Source organism: Haemaphysalis longicornis, unplaced genomic scaffold, assembly GCF_048455015.1.
Source record: "Haemaphysalis longicornis isolate Haplotype H1 unplaced genomic scaffold, Haemaphysalis longicornis Haplotype H1 scaffold_8, whole genome shotgun sequence".
Classification (NCBI taxonomy): Eukaryota; Metazoa; Arthropoda; class Arachnida; order Ixodida; family Ixodidae; genus Haemaphysalis; species Haemaphysalis longicornis.
Genome location: NW_027526445.1, coordinates 74,414,307 through 74,430,763, shown reverse-complemented (window position 1 = coordinate 74,430,763; position 16,457 = coordinate 74,414,307). Strand labels below are relative to the sequence as shown.

The window sequence follows — 16,457 nt, the reverse complement described above, 5'->3', positions numbered from 1 at the left end:
CTCACGACAAGACGACTCTGTCGTGTGCTGATCCCCGAGTATAATTATGTATTGTCTATCGTGCTTTTGTTGAATATTCCAGAAATTAACACAGACCGGCTTGTAAACGGTGGTGATCAATATCGGAGGTATATTGGCAAACGTAACTGGCGTGCTGTCAGGTATGAGTGCTCCGCTGATTATGTAAGCGCACAAAACCGATTTAAATCGTAGTGTATAGCCGTAGACTGAACATCTGAAGAACCGGTGGTTATGGAGAAACTGTTAGCAAAATTCAGGTTAGTGCAACTACAATCGTCTCCATCATACGCCGGTTGCGCGACGCTGACCTGTAACACACGCCTGGCGCTTATACAGACGGAATATACCACACTAAGATCGCGTCAGAAACATTTACACTCTCGTAAACACACCTCATTTGCGAACAGAATGACTTCTCCACATAAACATGGATTTCAAACGCCCGCAAACGGTAAATCTCGGTCGTGAACGTGCCGCAAAAGCAGCGGCGACACTGGGGAGCGGGACGCGGACTCCCGCGGCTGCTTTCGAAACGGGCCGCTAGGGGGATTTCAGTGGCGCCCCTACAGGCCGCGCTCGAGGCGTATAGACATGGAGAAAAACAGAAACCGAAACTGAAACAATGAGCCTGGTTCGGCTAGCTGACAACACACCACCGAAAGAATCCAAGCCAAGAGGAAAAATAGGGGGAGAGGGAGAGAGAAGAAGAGATAGAGCAAACGGAAGCCTAACAAGATGCACACTTTATTGCAGCTCCGTATGACCTTAAAATAAACAAGTGTTTGTGTCAAAAGGACATCTGCTAAATTTAACGATTCCCACAATAGGCTTCCACAGCCAATACCAAAGTGCCCCTTTCACAGTGAGCTTTTGGCCACAATGTACGGTATGCTTAAAAGCAGTGGCGCACCCACGGGAGGTGTTTTGGGGGTTGTAACCCGCCCCCCCCAGATGTCCGTCGACCCAACCCCCTTCCGCACACCTCTCCCACCAAACCGAAACCGAAGTTCACTGAGCGCAGTGTGTAGTCTCGGAAGCTTTTATTATTGGACATTTGCAGTTAAATCTCGAAGAAGAATATTGTATGACCGGCATTAAAAAATAAAACTAGAGCACGAGCTTTTAGGATTGTGCTTTTAAGACAGTGCGGACCAACTTGCGTATACAGTTAAACCTCGATGTAACGAACTTCAATGTAACGAAACCCTCGATGTAACGAACCACGGAATTTTTTTTAACTTCAAGTGTATACACACCATGTATTTTCACCCTCTGTGTAACGAAGTCCCGTTTGCCGGAATTTCAATGTAACGAAGTTTCATGGAGAACTAGGCACGAAATTTAAGTTGTAGAGGTATATTTTGGGAGACGCAAGCGCCGAAATGGGGACTCAATAAAACGCGAACGGCAACACGGGCCGCCCAATGCCGCGGATGCATCGAGCCACGGGTCTGCGAGCGAGCCCCTTGCCTACAAACTGCGTGGCGTGCATACACGGCTGGGCTGGCGCACTATTTCTGTCGGAGCTTAATCGTCTACGCGGGCATCAGCGTGAACCGCATGGAGCGTTTTCTCCCCACAAAAACTCAAAACGCACCCCGCAAGCCACAGGCGCGCTGACGCAGCCGCGGAGACCACCCGCGCTATGTGGGTAGCTCCAGCGACCGCTTCCAAACGCTCGCTGAAACGCAACTCGAGGGGCAAATGAGGGGCACGCGGGAAAAAAAAAAGCGGATAACGTTGGCGAAATTTTCACAGTAAAACGTCATGCGCGCCGCTTACGAAAGCGCCCATCAAACATCCTCCGCGGTGGTAAGCCTAATCGCCTCTTGCGGGGCCGCCATGTGCCCTTCGTTCGAGTTCGCTCATGCTTGTTGAGTTTCACCGTTCCAGCAAGCATTTGTGAATCTTTATGAGACTTGTGCGCGCTTTTTTTTCACACCCGCGTCCGCGTTTGCGCGCCGGCGGCGGCTTCTGCGCCAGGATATGGTGGCCACCGTAGCCAGGAGGCGACTCACGCTGCACGCGGCAGTGGGAGGAGCCTGACCAGTTTCGCCAATGGGGAGGCGCGCTCCCTATGGCGGGAGCTTCGAAGCGCTCGGGCATGCCGAGGATATTTGATGGGCGCTTTCGTAAGCGGCGCGTATGACGCTTTACAGTGAAAATTTCGCCCACGTTACCCGTTTTTTTTTCTCACATGCACCTCTCGTTTGCCCCTCGAGTTGCGTTTCAGCGAGCGGAAGCGGTCGCTGGAGCTACTCACACCGCGCGGGTTGACTCCGCGGCTGCGTCAGCATGCCTGTGGCTTGCGGGGGCGCGCTTTTGCGGGGAGAAAACGCTCCATGCTGTCCATTCTGATGCCCGCGTAGACGATTAAGCTCCGATAGAAACGGAAAGAGTGCGCCAGCCGTGTATGCGCGCCACGTTTTCTTTTGCAGGAAATGCTTCACGGGATGAACACTTCATTAAAACCGCGAATTTCAATGTAGCGAAATTTCAATGTAACGAAGTAAATTACGAATTTTACCGACTTCGTTACATCGAGGTTTAACTGTATAACTTGAATAGTTAGAGAAAAAGAATGATAAAAAATTTTAGCGACTCAAAAAGTGTCCCTGGACACGAAATTTCTGAATGCTTAAGAATCCCTGGGGGTTTTAAATGATTCCGTAGCCCCCCTCCCCCCTACGGCACGCCTGACAGCCCACGCTAAACCGCAAATAGTCGCACTATTTTTGTAAGGCCAGATTATACCACTTTCTGAACTTCTGTACGGAACTTCTATCACGAGATTTGAATCATTCGTCGCCTTCTAGAAAAAAAAAGACGCTGAAATTTCCCATAGTTTGGGACTCAGTGTTGTCGAGCTTGCCTTCTGGCCTCAAATCAAATCTAAGAAGATCAGATTGAAGTTGTTTTATTTCATTTGAAAGCTGAAACAGCTATGTTTCCTTCAATACTAAGCACTGTACGAGCCCTCCCTCTCCAGTTGAATAAAAAAAGGTTCGGTTTTCCTTTATAGATATCGCCTGAGTTTGTAACATTATAGTGAGGAAGACAGGAACGCTTCGTGCGCAGTTACGAAAACCTGTGATTACAGATAACAATGATGTTTTGTTGAATAGGCTTTCAGAAATACGTGTTAATTTGACTGTTCAGCGCAAATTCTGCCAGCCTATAGGGACCGGGCAGCTGGACGGGTGGCGCCACCACTCGGCGCTCGCCTCGTCAGTGGAATGAGCCGGCGCATTGGACTACACACCCTCCCATTGTTTTTTGTCGTGTTTGCTTCGGTGCTTTGTATGTTTTGGCGGCGTTGTGAGCAGACATGTGAGATGAAACGAAGTCTAAACAGATGTGTTGGGTTCTTAGATGCAGTAATGACTAGTTAAACTTGTCGGACGCGTCTAAAGTTGGGTATCGGCTGCAATGGCATGACCGATTTTTGCAGCGATCTGCGCTTGGCTCCACCCGTTCTGAGTACGAATAAAACTACTATTATTAGTATTGTTTTCTTCTTAAATGCACTCACGGCTACGCAAACTTATTGGATGCTTGTAAGGTTGGGAAAGGGCTACATTGACACGAGCGCTTTTTGCAGCGCTCTGCGCCTGGCTGCGCGCGATCTCAGTAGGAATAAAACTATTAGCAATATTAGAATTCTTTTCTACCACTTTAAATTATCTTCACTGGTCTCAATGACTACGGTTTCCACGCCAGCCTTAGCGCTGGGATACCTCGATACGTGTGCTTTAAATAGAAAGGCACCTGCATACGAGATGGATTACCGTGTAGCCGTAGAAATGTTGCGGTAGTTTACACTTCTTGTAACCGTGAGCTTTGTACCTTCGGTTTTGGTGAGCGACACTGTGACAGCATGGGAGCCTGAAAGCCGAAGTGGAAATCCCACGTTTGTGGTGGTCATTTTATCAAGAGCCAAAGTTATTCAACAACTCAACAGCCCAAGCTACAAACCATCCCTCCTCCCCTTCCCGTTTTACCACCTGGGTAGAATAAAGGCTGGCACCGATAGTTAAAAAAGGTGGCAGTGTTAACGTCAGCCGGTGTTTTTTAATGCTGAAGTATTCTTTACAGAGTACCTGAAAATTTGTGTAATGCCTAGTGAAGACACCAAAAACGCGCGATTAGTTGCCTCAAATATGAGTGCATGAGCCCGAGTCCTCCACCACAGACACATTTCCGACAAGCTGGAAAAAGTATATATTTGAAGAGGGGGCATGGAAGTTCAAAATTAAACAGCAAAATCATCTAGCCCTCCGTCTAATGATTGTATGGTTCAACACAAAGCTTTCTTCGTGCGAAATCGAATGGTCAAAGTCAAAGACGCTGCGATCAAAAGACCAAACGTCGTGCTGGTCAAACTCGACGCTTAACTAGTCAAAGTTTAAATCCAGAAGGCAACCAAAGAAACCCATACGATAGAGCTTTGCGATAAACCATCATCGTCGTTAGACAGAGGTGTGCATGATTTTTCAAGCGTAGGTGGCAGCTTGTAAACCGACCGCAGCATACAGCTGTGAAGCTGAGTACAGGTTTCGGGCACCCTCCTGTCTTGCGTCCTTCAGCCACGCAGGAATTGGTTTTTGAAAAACCATTTACCAACTAGCCAGCAACCATTGCAATTCTTGTAAAGCAATGCTTCTCCACGACAAGCAATACCGTTCTACTATAATGCGGTATTTATTCTATCAACGATTCCCGATTACTGTAATAAGAGTATTTCTGTGAAATTAAACACGTTTCAGCCGTAGGTAATGAAGATACGGAAGCGTCGTCCGTAACAATTTCTGTTTTGAGGTAAATCTTCGAAGACACCCTCCAACTTTGCTTTCGTTTGTGCACGACGTAGGGCCGTTTCGTCATCAACTGCCAAATTCCAGCGCCGCAGCATTCCTAGATCGGTTGCTCACACCAGCTTTGTGGGAGAATTTAGCGGCAATATACTCCTGGATTCGCGAAACTGCATGCAGGCATGAAAAAATTGCATGAAGCAACGAACTTTCACTTCCAGCTTGACTTCCAGCTTGGCGCATTAAGCGTCGTCTGCTATTTGTAAATACAGTTAAACCTCGTTATAACGAAATTGAAGAAGCGCCGCGATTTGCTCGTTATAGCCAATATTTCGTTATAGCCGTAGCCGACATTTACTGCAAATATTATGCATTGTAGTTACCTAAAACAAAAAGCGGGCAAAATAGCATCTTGCTGCACGGCGATAGTCAGTAAAATAAACACATTCCGGAGGTAAAAAGGAAAAGTCACGAACCTACTTTATTGCAGTTCAAAACTCGTATTTCAAACAGACTTGGCTACGAAGTCCGTAATTGGACATTGATGCACCTTCCTGATGCGAGCGATGGCTTCCATCTTCGCCGCACTCGTGCGCGCCGAAGTAGCGACGCAGCACGTCCGCCGCACCTAGTCCCTCCGACGACGTCCATAGCGCTTCTTTTCAAGCCATCTGCAACAGCGCTGACGATGTAATCTCGGTTGCTCACGATGGTGGACAGCGTACTCGTCCACACGTCAGTCTCTAGCCACCTTACCACGGAGTGCACCTTACCTTCCTTCGCGCCCGATGCAACGGCTTTTATCATAGCCGTCTTCTGTTCAAGAGTGATAGTCTTTCGCTTTCGCTTCCCGCCTGTCACACCCGTGCTGTTAGAATCACGCCGGCAGTACGATAAAAGATAAGGCTGAAGACTGCCAAAACCCACGCACACACAACTACGCAGCGACGTCGGCGATATGAACAGGGGAGGAGGGGTGGGGGAGGAAGGCGACGCAACCGCGCGCGCCGTGTGCATTGGGGTTTTTCTCGGGCTCACCGCGGATAGTCCGCGGATTCCCCGAAGCCATAGGGATACGTGGGAAAATCGAACGTCGGACTGCTTCTCGGGGAGCCCGCGGTGAGTCCGACACTGTAAATCGAAGGGCCCCATTGTCTGCATGGTGTGCGCAGAGAGAGGGGAAGGGGGGGGGGGGGGGGGCTTCGCGGGCGCAGCGTCCGCATAGCGCGCCAGCCAGCTTCGCGCGCGTGGCGGGAGTTTTGAACTGCTAATACAGTTGCCGCGTCACGCACTGTCTCAAATCCGCGTTGCGCACTGTTGTAAAATTAGCTCAAAATTTGATTTCTCAACGAAATTTGTTCGTTATATCCCGCAACGGGGAAATTTTACCTCGTTAAAACGAGGTTTTAAATACATTGGTTTCTATGGGGACTTTCAAGGGGAATTACGATTTGCTCGTTATATCCATTATTTCGTTATAGCCCGTCTCGTTATAACGAGGTTTAACTGTACTGAGTATGGGCGTAAATAACACACATGGCATGCCTCGTAAACATCCCATCCACACTCAAGATTTACCGATCTGAAAAATGCACGTGGGGTTACGTTCGCTTTGCAAGCCGCACCGCAAGAAAACGAAAGAAAGCCATGCACAACTACGCTGCGCTGACGCACCGGCATACCACTGACGAGCGGTTCGCCACGGGCGGCGCTGTTCGCTGAAACGACGGTGGTGCCATACAACGGCCGCCCGGTCCCTATACGAATAGATTTCGTGCTTTACTCTTGGCTTGACTTCACCAGTGAAGAAGGCATTAATTGTATTTCCTCCCCAACCTCATCTCCCGTCATCCCTTCCTTCCAATTCTACTTCCAAACTTGGGTCCGTGGGCTTCGGGCAATGGCAAAAGGCTTCGCGTATCTTCTTTTTTTTTATGTGAAGGTGCATCCATTATTATATTCCTTCTGCAGGCGAATTGTATACGTTATGGCGCCTGATTTAATGCGCAATTTTTTTCGAGTAAAAATAATAAAAACTCGGCTCCTCTTTATAGTTTTATATATTTAATTCTTTGTGGTTATTTATTTTTATTTTTCATATTACTTACATTTGTCTTTATATTGTCCCTTTACATTTTTACATTTGTATATTATCATATTTTATATTTGTTGTGAAAATTTCAAGCCCCCCATAGACAAAAATCCTGGGTGCGCTAATGCTTAAGAGTCACACAAACTGCCCCTTCCTTGCACCCACAGGGGCATGCAGCGTGTGCCGGGCAACAAAAGGTGAGGTCCCACCTGGAAGAGGTCGGTCTCCTCGTCGAGCACGTACTCCACAATGACCGCCTGCGTCCGCGACAGCGTGTACGAGATGGAGTGCTGCTTGCTGTCCAGCACCGCCTGCACAGTAGTACGAAGAATGACACGTGAATACAGGGGAGAGGAGGGCATACACACACAAAAAAGTGAGGTGCAAAACTACAAGAGGCAACTAAAAAAAAAAAAAAAGAGTGCACACATTTGGAGCCCCATCTCAAGTGAATGTGCAGGACTTGCTGGTTGCTCAGCTGTGCAGCAACTCTTACGTCCAGCTAGTTATTAATAAAATCCAATCCCACGACTTTCCCGGGTGCTACTGGCCCCTCTCACTTCATACTGCTTTTGGTGAGGTGGCACTGCTCCAAACTTTGGCAAAAACCTTACACTGACCATCGTCCCAGTGTGAGCACTTTCTGAACCACCCTCACACTATTCCCAACGACACACAATTACGAGGGAGGGAGAACAAGAATGGGGAAAGTTGCAAAAAGAAGTGCAACTGCCACTTGTGCCCCCAAACAGTTGACGTAAGGCCTTTCTTTGCTCAACTTTACCCCTCCACCACTGCAACGGTCCTGTTGCCTGTGCACGGACTGCAGTCAGAACCCTCAACATCCCCAGTAAAATAGTACCATTGAAACACGTCCTTTTGGTATGCAGTATTATCAAGTGAAGGCGCAGCATTGTCAAGCACACCTCACTGATTGATCGATTGTAGGGTATTACGCGCCGACGCAACACAGGTGATGAGGCGCGCCGTAGTGGAGGGCTTCAGATTAATTTTGACCACCTGCAGGGGATCTTTAACGTGCACCAAAATCTCAAAACGTGGGGGACGTTTTTGCTTTTCACCCCCATCAGAAAAGTGGCCGCCACGACTCGGAATCACGCAGTTACGGGTGACCAACCAACCGACCACACACTGCCAGACCTGCCAACCTAGCAACATTCGAGAGACCACAGCAAAATGGGGGGGAGGAGAGAGAGAGAGAGAGAGAGAGAGAGAGAGAGAGAGAGAGAGAGAGAGAGAGAGAGAGAGAGAGAGAGAGAGAGAGAGAGAGAGAGAGAGAGAGAGAGATTTTTTTTACTATAGCTTTTCAAAACTTTCTCACACTGGAGACACGCAATAAAGGGCAAATGGTGTTTGTTTTGAGCTGCTTTGTTCTTCCATAATCAGAAACTCCACTCCTGGTTCTCGTAATGGGGAGCACCAAACTTCTTAAGTTGTGAAGGGACCTTTTCCCTCGCCTTCGTTTGCTACAGCGGCGAGTGTGTATTCCGGCCGGCCTTTGTAAGCTATAAACAACATTCCGGTAGCACCCACAAGCACGGTGCGTGCAGTATACTGCGCGCACCGTGGTGCAGTGCGCCCGGTATAGTGCCTTGAATATACTTAGCGACACTCTACGGTATGATTACAAGGACCCAGAAGTACAATGGCGAGCGGTCTTCTAAACAACACAACTGCCGCAGCAGGAAAAACTAACGTACACGCACAATTAAAAAAAAACTACCTCTCTGCTGTGGCAGCCACTTCTCGGGAGAATTGAGATAAGATTCGTGCAATCGGGAGATTTTGCCAAAATTCGGCAGCCTCCAGGACAATTTGGGAGAGTTGGCAGCAGGTATGCACTACACGGAGCATCTTTCCTCAGAGAGGCTAGAAGTCTGAGAGGAAATAATGGGGAACGGAGAGAAGAGTGGGCAGATGAGCAGTCAGTCACCTGTGAGGACTGGGGGGTCTTGACGATGTAGTGCTTGGACTTCTTGATGCCATTGGGGAAGGGCCGCCGGTAGAGGAAGAACTTGCTCCGCCTCCGACCCTTCTCGCCCTGGGGCAGCGATCCATTGTAGCTGCACGTAGAGGGCAAGAGAGTGGAACAGTCAAAGGGCTGGCACCAGCAAACAAACCATTAAATCAATCTAAAGGGAAGGCGGAGAAGGCGCGTAGTGCCTGCGGCATTACCACAAAGCAAAACACAACTTCCATAGCCGTTCATAGCCTCGATGAAATCGAAACTGTAACTACACAGAAACCGAAAACACGATGCTTCAGCCAAGTTTTCTGGCACAAGGCGTCATGGCGGTCATACCTCAGTGCTCAATGCAGGCTCTGCAGTGCAGGACGGCGCTGATAAACGAGTTTGGCACAATAGAGGCGGTTCGGTGAAGGTAAACACGGTCAGCACTCAATGGCGCAAATGAAGCAGCTGTTCCACCCGTGGTGATACTAACCCTCCTCTCTCTCCCTCCCCTTAAACTTGCAGCAACACACTCCCAGTGGCTCCTCCTCTTCTCCCCCCTGACTCACCCTAGAAGCACGAGCTCGCCAAACTTGACGGGGTGGTGGTGCCCCCCGCCTCCTCCGCTGAGCGGGAACTGGTCGTGCGGCGAAGGCGAGGAGAGGGGGGGTGGCCCAAGTAGCAGCAGGCGGTCGCTGAGGGGGGCCTCCTCTCCCCCCTCCCCCTCCCCCTCGGGTCTGGGAGAGGAGGGCCCCGAGGAGGAGGAGGAGGTGCTCTCACTCGACTGGCCTCCCCCCACCCGGCTGCTGAGGCAGCTGGCACTGGCGCCGGTGGTAGTACTGCTGTCGGCCCTGGATCACAAAGAGGCGGGAGGGAAATGGTGAGCAAACACAAACAACCACACAACCAGTGAAAAGGAGATCCTTACTCTTAAAACGCACATGAATTGCCAAACAGTTTATGCACAAATCTCTTACAAAATCTATGGGCCACGTCAACAGCATCAAGGTGTTCCTTGAGGTTCTGTCCTGGCTCCTCTTCTGTTTAATGCTGCCTGGCTACCACTTGCCTTATGTCTCAGCACTGTACCGATCTCAAGGAATTCATAAACATGGATGATATAACTGCATGGTCTACACACAAAAGTTTGACTATTCATTAATTTACTGCTCTGCAGATGCCCTCAGAAAACATGAACAAGTGGGGCGCATATGTAGGACTCACGCTGTGGATCAAAAAGGCTGAACACTTGGCTACTCACTACAGGTCATAAAATTTTCAACTGCCTTTTAAATAAGCACTATCACACCTACAGTGCGCTTTAAATACCCCTTCCAGACCATGCTGTAATTGGCTCTGCCTCTGACCATGGCAGGAAGAGAGACCAGTGTTCTGTACAGAACATACAAGGGAAGAATCTGCATCAGATGCAGCCAAGCACTGAGCCCAAGGCAACCCTCCTCTGCACACGGAAACAATAATGGATAGCGGTGTCCATGTTTCGGTAATGGGGCCACTGGACCTACACTAGGCGTTCACTGCAAACCCTGCAATGCCTTTCTGGAGGACATAAGTACGCAAGACATCTCAACCACCATTGGTCGTTGACAAATGCTGCCAAGGTAATCAGCAAGAATCATTTCTGTTGACCAACTCTTGTTTTCTAGCATCACCTGTTGATGCTGCTCTTGTGAAATCAGCCCTCCAGGCAATGGAAACCGAAACTGACAATTTTTAGGGTGCTTATCTAATTAATTAATTATTCATCGCATGCTCAGGTATTAAAACTGCTGTTTCAGGATTGCTAAGCCAGTAAGCATCGATAAAAGCCGTACAGAACATTAAAATTTGCTGTCAGGTAAAGATTGCCAGGTGGATAAAGCCTCTGTGAAGAGAAAATTTAACATCAATATGATGTCTGACAAATGGTTGAACTCCTGGCCAGCTAAGCTGGTAGAGTGACTGCCCCAGATAGGTGGGGGTCGTGGGCTCAAATTTCGCAACAGGAACAATTTTTTTTTCAACCACGAAGTTTCAACGAAAGCTGTCTAGCTTTTCTCTGTACCTGTATGGCTTCATTTTAGGTGTCCCTTAAAAAAACTTCCTCCACCTGGGGATTACCCCTAAACTGGTCATCTAAAATACATCAGTGTGTATTCCGCTACACTTTGTGAGAAGATTTAAAAATCAATAGCTTGGACGACCACATTTGTACCCTCGAAAAAGAAAAAAAAAAAAGGCTATGTCCAAAAATAAAGAACATTGATCTCAAAAAACAGTGCTCAACGAATTTTTATCAGTCATCAAGATAACCCTTCTGCAGTGCTACACAATAAGAAACGATGGTATTGAAAGACGTTTACACGAACCACGAACCAGTTGTACCCCTTTTTGTATCTTCAACAAGAATTGAATGTTTTCATTATTCAGCTAAGAAACTCACATTGTTGTCTTAAAAATTCAGCTCGGTCAAACCTGTGAGTGTGAATGACTCCATGTTTTGTGAATCCACAGGGAGAAATGCTAGTATTAAACGGTTTTAAATGCCTAGAAAAATGTGATTAAACTGAGAACCACATTTATTTTCGGCACAAGCGCTAAGGCATGACAAGTCTGATACGTAGTTCTTTTTTTAATTTCTTTTCCTGGTATATATACAGTTCGTCTTTCCAGATATGAACTCTAAAGGTTCAGGTTCATCACCTGCAGAGCGAACAACAGAAGCCTACCCACACACACAAAATTCCACTACTGTACAAACTCTGTTGACGGATGTTTGCACATGCCAGCACGGCCCAAAACAACAGCAGCATCAAAAGGATGCCACAGTTGTATTGCAGCATACGAGTCATCTGTTGGGCTTAAAAATCTGTCACATGCTCTGTGTGGGCATAGGTGCTTTGTTATAGAAACCACTAAGAGTTCATGTTTTCCAAATATTTCAAGCCAAACATTTCAGATGAATGAACTCTCATGACATCTCTCGGCAAGAGGGTGTCGTACCCAACTTCTGTTCATTGAACTCTTTTTTTTTTCTTCACACGAACGGGCAGTTCAGCGAACTTTTGGCAATTAAAATGTAGCAAGCCTTCCAGCATAGCTCATGTGTCAATGAAAATACCTTTTTTAATATTTCCCCCCCAAAGATTCCATTTCAGATTGGGATTAACTTCAGCCGCTCGTAGCAAAAATAATTTCTTGCTCAACTCGCTCGCATGCTGGATATGGCTGCACACATAAGTGTAGCTTCAGCCAGAGCAAACTGTTCCAGCTTTTTTTCCATTCCCATTCTGAAAGTGTTTGGGTGCTGTGTCATGCACAACAGTTGTACCAAATTATGGATGGATGGTCCACATGCAGCTGGTTAATAAATACCACCCCGTTGAACGCACCAAACCGGAAAAATAAGAGGACATTTTTTCAAGCCACTAGAATGAGAAACATCTGCGAGATAATGCAAGTGACAAACGATGGATGTTACTAATTTCACTCAAATGTGTCAAGCTAACTTTTGTGTACTAAACCATGCTCTTTCACAAACTTTTTTTGCCCCTTGAAGTTGATTTTGTGAAAATTTTCCCGCGTCTTCAGCAGCGCAGTATATCGGTAGTGCATCACTTCATCTGGATCAAAGCAACAGAGAGGAAGGTATGAGAATTCCAATTTCTGCACGAGAACAAACTGGGTCTAATAATTCAAAACAAGAAACTCCCACAAAAAAAAAAAAAATTCTTAACATCCACGTCTTCCTTGGCAACATTTTGGTTTACTACTTTGGCAATGCAAAATGTTGCCAAAGACGTGGATGTCGAACATTTTTTTGTGGGCGTTTTTTGTATGTGTGTGCGCGTTGGAGGAGTTTTGTGGTAGTTGTAGGAATTTCCTCTCTACTGTTTTGATACAGACCGGGGGGGGGGGGGGGGGGGGTGACGATTGTTACAACAGTTAGAAAGGTAGTTTTCGAAATAGGCAATATTTTCACGCATTTTCCCCCTCCTTCCATGTGCACGTGGTTTCGTAAGAGCCAGCAGATACGTATTAGAATTTCAGATGCCCCGCTGCCCAGCAAAACAAACGGCGCCCTTCCTACCTCATCATACACCACGTGGAATTAACCGAGCAACACGGCACCAAAACGGAGTCGCAGATCACCACCGTCGCGCAAGCCGTAATCGCCGCCTAATTGCAACGATAAAGCTGCAAGCCAGTCGGCGACTCGATGGGCACCTTTCCCGCAAAGCTATACACCCGCAAATAGACCCCCCGACTTCTCCGTTTCCCTGGCAAGCACTAAATCCTGTCGCACACTTCCTCAACCACACTACATATCTCAGAAACAACCGAAAAAGAAATGACGCCCAACTGCGCACGCTCTAGCCGCATGTCGTCTCTGCAAGCGAGTCAATCCGGCGGACGTCCCTGGCACAGACCTTGCCGACTGCCGCTACGTCAGACACCGACTACGTCGCCCAAAACAATGATGATACGACACGGCCTCGCGGATCGTCATAAACGAAACAAAATAGGGAAAACACGTAAGCGAGCAACCGCCGTGGTTGGCAGTGGCAGGACTCCGCAATCAGGCGCCATTCATATCGGCCCGCTCGCCGTATACCGTTAGCGGATGACAAATGCCATCGCTGCGGCGTACCGACACACGCAACCAGAACAATGGCAGCGGGTTTGGGGGGAACTGGCTGGTAGAAGAAGTATATCCGGCGGCGGGAGTACGGACTCCGCAGTTCTAAGACCAGCAACAACGGTCCGCACGCGAAAGCAGCAGACGACGACAGCTCGCAGACGATACGGGCGCGTCGTCTGCTACGAGACCGACCGTCGCGAAACGAAGACGAACGACAAAACGAAAAAAAAAAGACGGCAGCCTAAACTTAGACGACCACCGCGACGTTACTGCTTGTGTATTCTTTCCCCGCCACATCTCCGGGTTTATTTTCCCGTTTTCTTCGGCGCCGAAGCAGTCTGCCGCGAGACAGAAAAGTAAGTGAGCGTATCGAGTTTTTTTCACAAAGGGGGGCGTCGCGCCAGCCGGGTCGCGGATATAAAGAGAGTATACAGCCGTGAAACGGCAGAATGAAACGCGGAAGAAGACGGCACACGACAGCGACGACGACGTCAAGACGCGGAACCAACCGTGCGACCGACCTCGAAGTCGCAGCGGCCTCCACCGCAGCGCGCAACGATAGCAGACGACACTTGAGCCGGCCCAACGGTGACGAAACGCTTCGGTTTAGTCTCGTACCCGCGCCAGAGGCGAAACGAGAAATGCGCCGGCCAAATTGACGACGTCTACGGCGCATTTGTTTCCAGGCAAAGCTTTTAGTAATGACAAGCTTCTCCCCGATTATTATTTCCGAACCCCTAGCCCGTTACCGCATAGTATTTATCCGGATGGCTTGACGATCGGCGGTCACAAAACACCGCGTTACCGACGCTCCCCGCTGCCTCCTGGGGCCAAACGCAAACGACGCCGTCTCTCTCTCTCTCTCGGCAGCAGACGCCATTCCTTTGCTGCGCGGCCAACACTGCAATTTTCTTCTTATCGCTTCGACCGCGGAACACTGCATGCGCGCCCTTGCAGGCGGCATTCTTCTCTCGAGAGAGCGCATTTCGCGTCATTGCCGGGCCAACAACTCCGTAGCCTCGGCAGCAAAAAAGAGCGCGAGTAGGAGAGGCCACGGAAGCGCTTTCTTTCATCCACGCCGTTTCTTCATAGAGGGGGTCGCGCTGCAACAATCGGCTCCCTCTTCCATTCCACAGGCACGCGACGACAACAGAACCCCTCCGAATAATGGCCAGCCAGCCCGGGCAACAATAACAAGTGGCCGCTGTCGGCCTTCTGTAGTCCAGTTGCGTTATGGTTTCGCCTCACGTACGCCGCGATATTGCATTTTCGAGCCTCCCCCCCTCCGAGGGATCCGCCCTTTTTAAAAGTACGGCGAAGCTCTTCGCGAGCCAAGTCAGTGACGTAGACCACGCTGTCGAACGTTTCAACTCCGGCTAGCCAATAAACCACAGAAGACAGCACTGAAAGAGTTTAGCGCCCCCCCCCCCCCCCCCCCCTCCCCCCGCCAATCACTTCACGGACTCAACGTGAACACAAGCAACTCATTACAGTCGCCGCGATCTTCAGTTAATGCGAGAACGTGGAATGTTCCACGTTCATTACAATGACAGCGTAAGCGAAGTGTACCCAAAGTGTACCCCCATCCCGAATCCAACTCTACAGCATCCTGGGAGGCAAGTCTGGCTGACCCAAGCGCTGCAACACAGCTCCTGCTGACGTCCAGAGCGGAGGAAGCCATAGGGACCGGGCAGCTGGACGGGTGGCGCCACCACTCGGCGCTCCCCTCGTCAGTGGAATGAGCCGGTGCATTGGACTACACAGCCTCCCGTTGTTTTTGTCGTGTTTGCTTCGGTGCTTTGTATGTTTTGGTGGCGTTGTGAGCAGACATGTATGAGATGAAACGAAGTCTAAACAGATGTGTTGAGTTCTTAGATGCAGTAATGACTACGTAAACTTGTCGGACGCGTCTAAAGTTGGGTATCGGCTGCAATAGGGACCGGGCAGCTGGACGGGTGGCGCCACCACTCGGCGCTCCCCTCGTCAGTGGAATGAGCCGGTGCATTGGACTGCACAGCCTCCCGTTGTTTTTGTCGTGTTTGCTTCGGTGATTTGTACGTTTTGGTGGCGTTGTGAGCAGACATGTGAGATGAAACGAAGTCTAAACAGATGTGTTCGGTTCTTAGATGCAGTAATGACTACGTAAACTTGTCGGACGCGTCTAAAGTTGGGTATCGGCTGCAATGGCATGAGCGCTTTTTGCAGAGTTCTGCGCTTGGCTCCACCCGTTCTGAGTACGAATAAAGCTACTATTATTAGTATTATTTTCTTCTTAAATGCACTCACGGCTACGCAAACTTATTGGATGCTTGTAAGGTTGGGGAAGGGCTACATTGACACGAGCGCTTTTTGCAGCGCTCTGCGCCTGGCTCCGCGCGATCTGTGTAGGAATAAAACTATTAGCAATATTAGAATTCATTTCTACCACTTTAAATTATCTTCACTGGTTTCAATGACTACGGTTTCCACGCCAGCCTTAGCGCTGGGATACCTCGATACGTGTGCTTTAAATAGAAAGGCACCTGCATACGAGATGGATTACCGTGTAGCCGTAGAAATGTTGCGGTAGTTTACACTTTTTGTAACCGTGAGCTTTGTACCTTCGGTTTTGGTGAGCGACACTGTGACAGCATGGGAGCCTGAAAGCCGAAGTGGAAATCCCACGTTTGTGGTGGTCATTTTATCAAGAGCCAAAGTTATTCACCAACTCAACAGCCCAAGCTACAAATCATCCCTCCTCCCCTTCCCGTTTTACCACCTGCGTAGAATAAAGGCTGGCACCGATAGTTAAAATATGTGGCAGTGTTAACGTCAGCCGGTGTTTTTTAATGCTTAAGTATTCTTTACAGAGTACCTGAAAATTTGTGTAATGCCTAGTGAAGACACCAAAAACGCGCGATTAGTTGCCTCAAATATGGA

General features: G+C 48.8%; 1 protein-coding gene across 3 annotated transcripts in view; it reads right to left on the bottom strand.

Annotated features, from left to right (window-relative positions):
• The window catches only part of Pli (E3 ubiquitin-protein ligase pellino), a 96,552-nt gene that overhangs the window by 30,302 nt on the left and 49,793 nt on the right, over positions 1 to 16,457 (bottom strand). For all 3 annotated transcript variants that reach the window (XM_077681148.1, XM_077681150.1, XM_077681149.1), the window contains 3 exons: positions 9,466 to 9,747; positions 8,879 to 9,008; positions 7,134 to 7,235 (listed from right to left, as the gene is read on the bottom strand). In XM_077681148.1, coding sequence (XP_077537274.1) covers positions 7,134 to 7,235; positions 8,879 to 9,008; positions 9,466 to 9,747 — 514 coding nt within the window. The remainder of the gene's footprint in view (positions 1 to 7,133; positions 7,236 to 8,878; positions 9,009 to 9,465; positions 9,748 to 16,457) is intronic.